The following is a 2,045-nucleotide window of genomic DNA, read 5'->3' as shown; positions in this document are numbered from 1 at the left end:
AATAATAATAATAGTAATAATTTCTCTTCACAGATATATTGTGTCCTAATAAAAGCTGACACACACACTCACTCTTTACATTGACATAACGCCCCCCACAGTACCTTACCCTAATCTAAACCTGGTTCTAACCTGAACCTTAAAACCATTTCACACAGAGACAGAGTCCTCACAGAGACAGAGTCCACACAAAGACAGAGTCCACACAGAGACAGAAACCCTCTGACAGTGTTTGAGAATAAACATATTGCTGTTTTATTTCCTCGGACTGGGACTGGACGCAGTCTCTTGCACTGTAACAACTGTAACTCTGGTTCTGTGAGCCAACCACTGAGCTCCTCGCTCACTAACACTTTAAACACTTTATTCATCCCTGATGGCACACATTATAAAAAACTAAACAAGCTTGGGACAGCGGCCATCTTCTTGAGTCGATACGCAGAGGGAGGCTGGGGTGGATCTCGTTTGGAGGGTACGGGGGGAGGGCGGCCGTCCTGTCTCACATATTGGCTTTTCGCAGGTAATCAACGATGCCGAACACCTTGGAGACCAGCTGACCCCCCTGGGCGTCTTTTGTCCCCTGAGCTATGACTAAAGCTGTGGAGACAGACAGAGAGAGACAGCTGGGTGAGACAGACAGGGCGGACATTTATGTAAAAACAACAACAAAAAACACACAAACTGTCTGTCTGACTGTCTGTCTGTCTAACTGTCTCACTCCCTACCCCTCTCCTTATCTACCTGTCTCCCTCTCAACCTGTCTCCCTCCCGACCCCTCTCCTTATCTACCTGTCTCCCTCTCAACCTGTCTCCCTCCAGACCCCTCTCCTTCTCCACCTGTCTCCCTCTTTACCTGTCTCCTACTCCACCACTCTGTCTCATGACACATATCAAGTATGTCTGCACTTTAATCTGTCTGCCTCTCTACCCGTCTGTCCCTCTACCCGTCTGTCTCACCAGTGAGGCTCTTGCCGACACATATTGAGTAGGCGTGGCCGTCGATCTTGGATGTCTTCAGGTCCAAGCTGTAGACCTGTTCCATGTCCATCTGGTCTCTGAGCATCATGCACTTTATTCCTGCGAGGGTGGGACCATTAGTGCGGAAGGATGACCTGTCTCCAACCAGCTTTTTAATTTCGTCCGCCTGAGAAAGAGACAGACAGGGAGAGAGACAGACAGGTTATTATCAGATCTGGTCTGAGGCATTAACCAAGAAAGGGCCCACCAGGGACCAATCAGGGGCCACTCAGTGGACTGCAATGGAACTGGGTTCAGCATCAGAACCTTTCACCAGATAAGTCAATTGAGGACCAATTCTCATTTAAAATGACGACCTGGACCAGAGGCAATTATTTTCCAAGGACTCCTCCAATAAGAAGAAACAATAACTCCAAATATGAACCAGAAAAGGCAACATTTTCTGACGACAACTGAACTTTCACTTTGAGGCAGTTGAGTTTGTAACCGGCCAGAGACTGATTTTAACCAGCGCGTGCGTGATGGCGGCCTCATGTATCTGTTTGTATCACTGGTTGAGAAATTAAACATATCTCCAGCTTCAGTAATAAAATCAAAATAAAACTGAGTTAGCATTTTAGCTAACAGAGTCAGTGTGTTTTAAACCTTTTTTCACCACAGAGATTATTTTCTCTAATCCAACCTCCAGTGGAACAATCTCATTGGCTGTTTGTGGAAGGAAGCAGGATGATGCTAACTTCAGGGTTGGACTACAAAAACACATCATCACTGCAGCTCTGTATAGTGACGTCAGGTGAAGCAGCTGGAGTGCAGACAGACAGTAAGAAAGACAGACAGACAGAAAGGATATAGATGAAAGAGAGCAGACTGAGCTCAGCGTGTTATAAGATAATAACAACTGACAGCACTGAGAGTACTTAACTTTATACTGCATAAGTTCTTCAGTTTTGTGTCAATAATACATACAGATACACATATCCTTCACATATATCCCATTATATATTATATAAGTACATTTACAGGGCAGTTTGAGGTACATCTACTGCATATACTACTGTAACTTTACT

At 45.0% G+C, this 2,045-nt stretch overlaps 2 protein-coding genes across 3 annotated transcripts in view; both read right to left on the bottom strand.

The window, feature by feature from the left end:
- Positions 1–2,045, bottom strand: part of pvrl2l (PVR cell adhesion molecule related 2 like) — a 260,306-nt gene that overhangs the window by 41,723 nt on the left and 216,538 nt on the right. The window lies entirely within an intron of this gene.
- Positions 232–1,144, bottom strand: LOC118342548 (profilin-1-like; the record flags this gene model as incomplete). The annotated part of the gene is given in 2 exon segments (XM_035681131.1): positions 232–597; positions 958–1,144. Coding segments are annotated over 2 exon segments (285 nt in total), but the record flags the coding sequence as incomplete, so codon positions are not given.

Source organism: Morone saxatilis, unplaced genomic scaffold, assembly GCF_004916995.1.
Source record: "Morone saxatilis isolate NCDOM2014 unplaced genomic scaffold, NCSU_SB_2.0 Contig9, whole genome shotgun sequence".
Classification (NCBI taxonomy): domain Eukaryota; kingdom Metazoa; phylum Chordata; class Actinopteri; family Moronidae; genus Morone; species Morone saxatilis.
The sequence above is the reverse complement of the archived record's forward strand: the minus strand, read 5'-3'. Positions and strand labels throughout refer to the sequence as shown.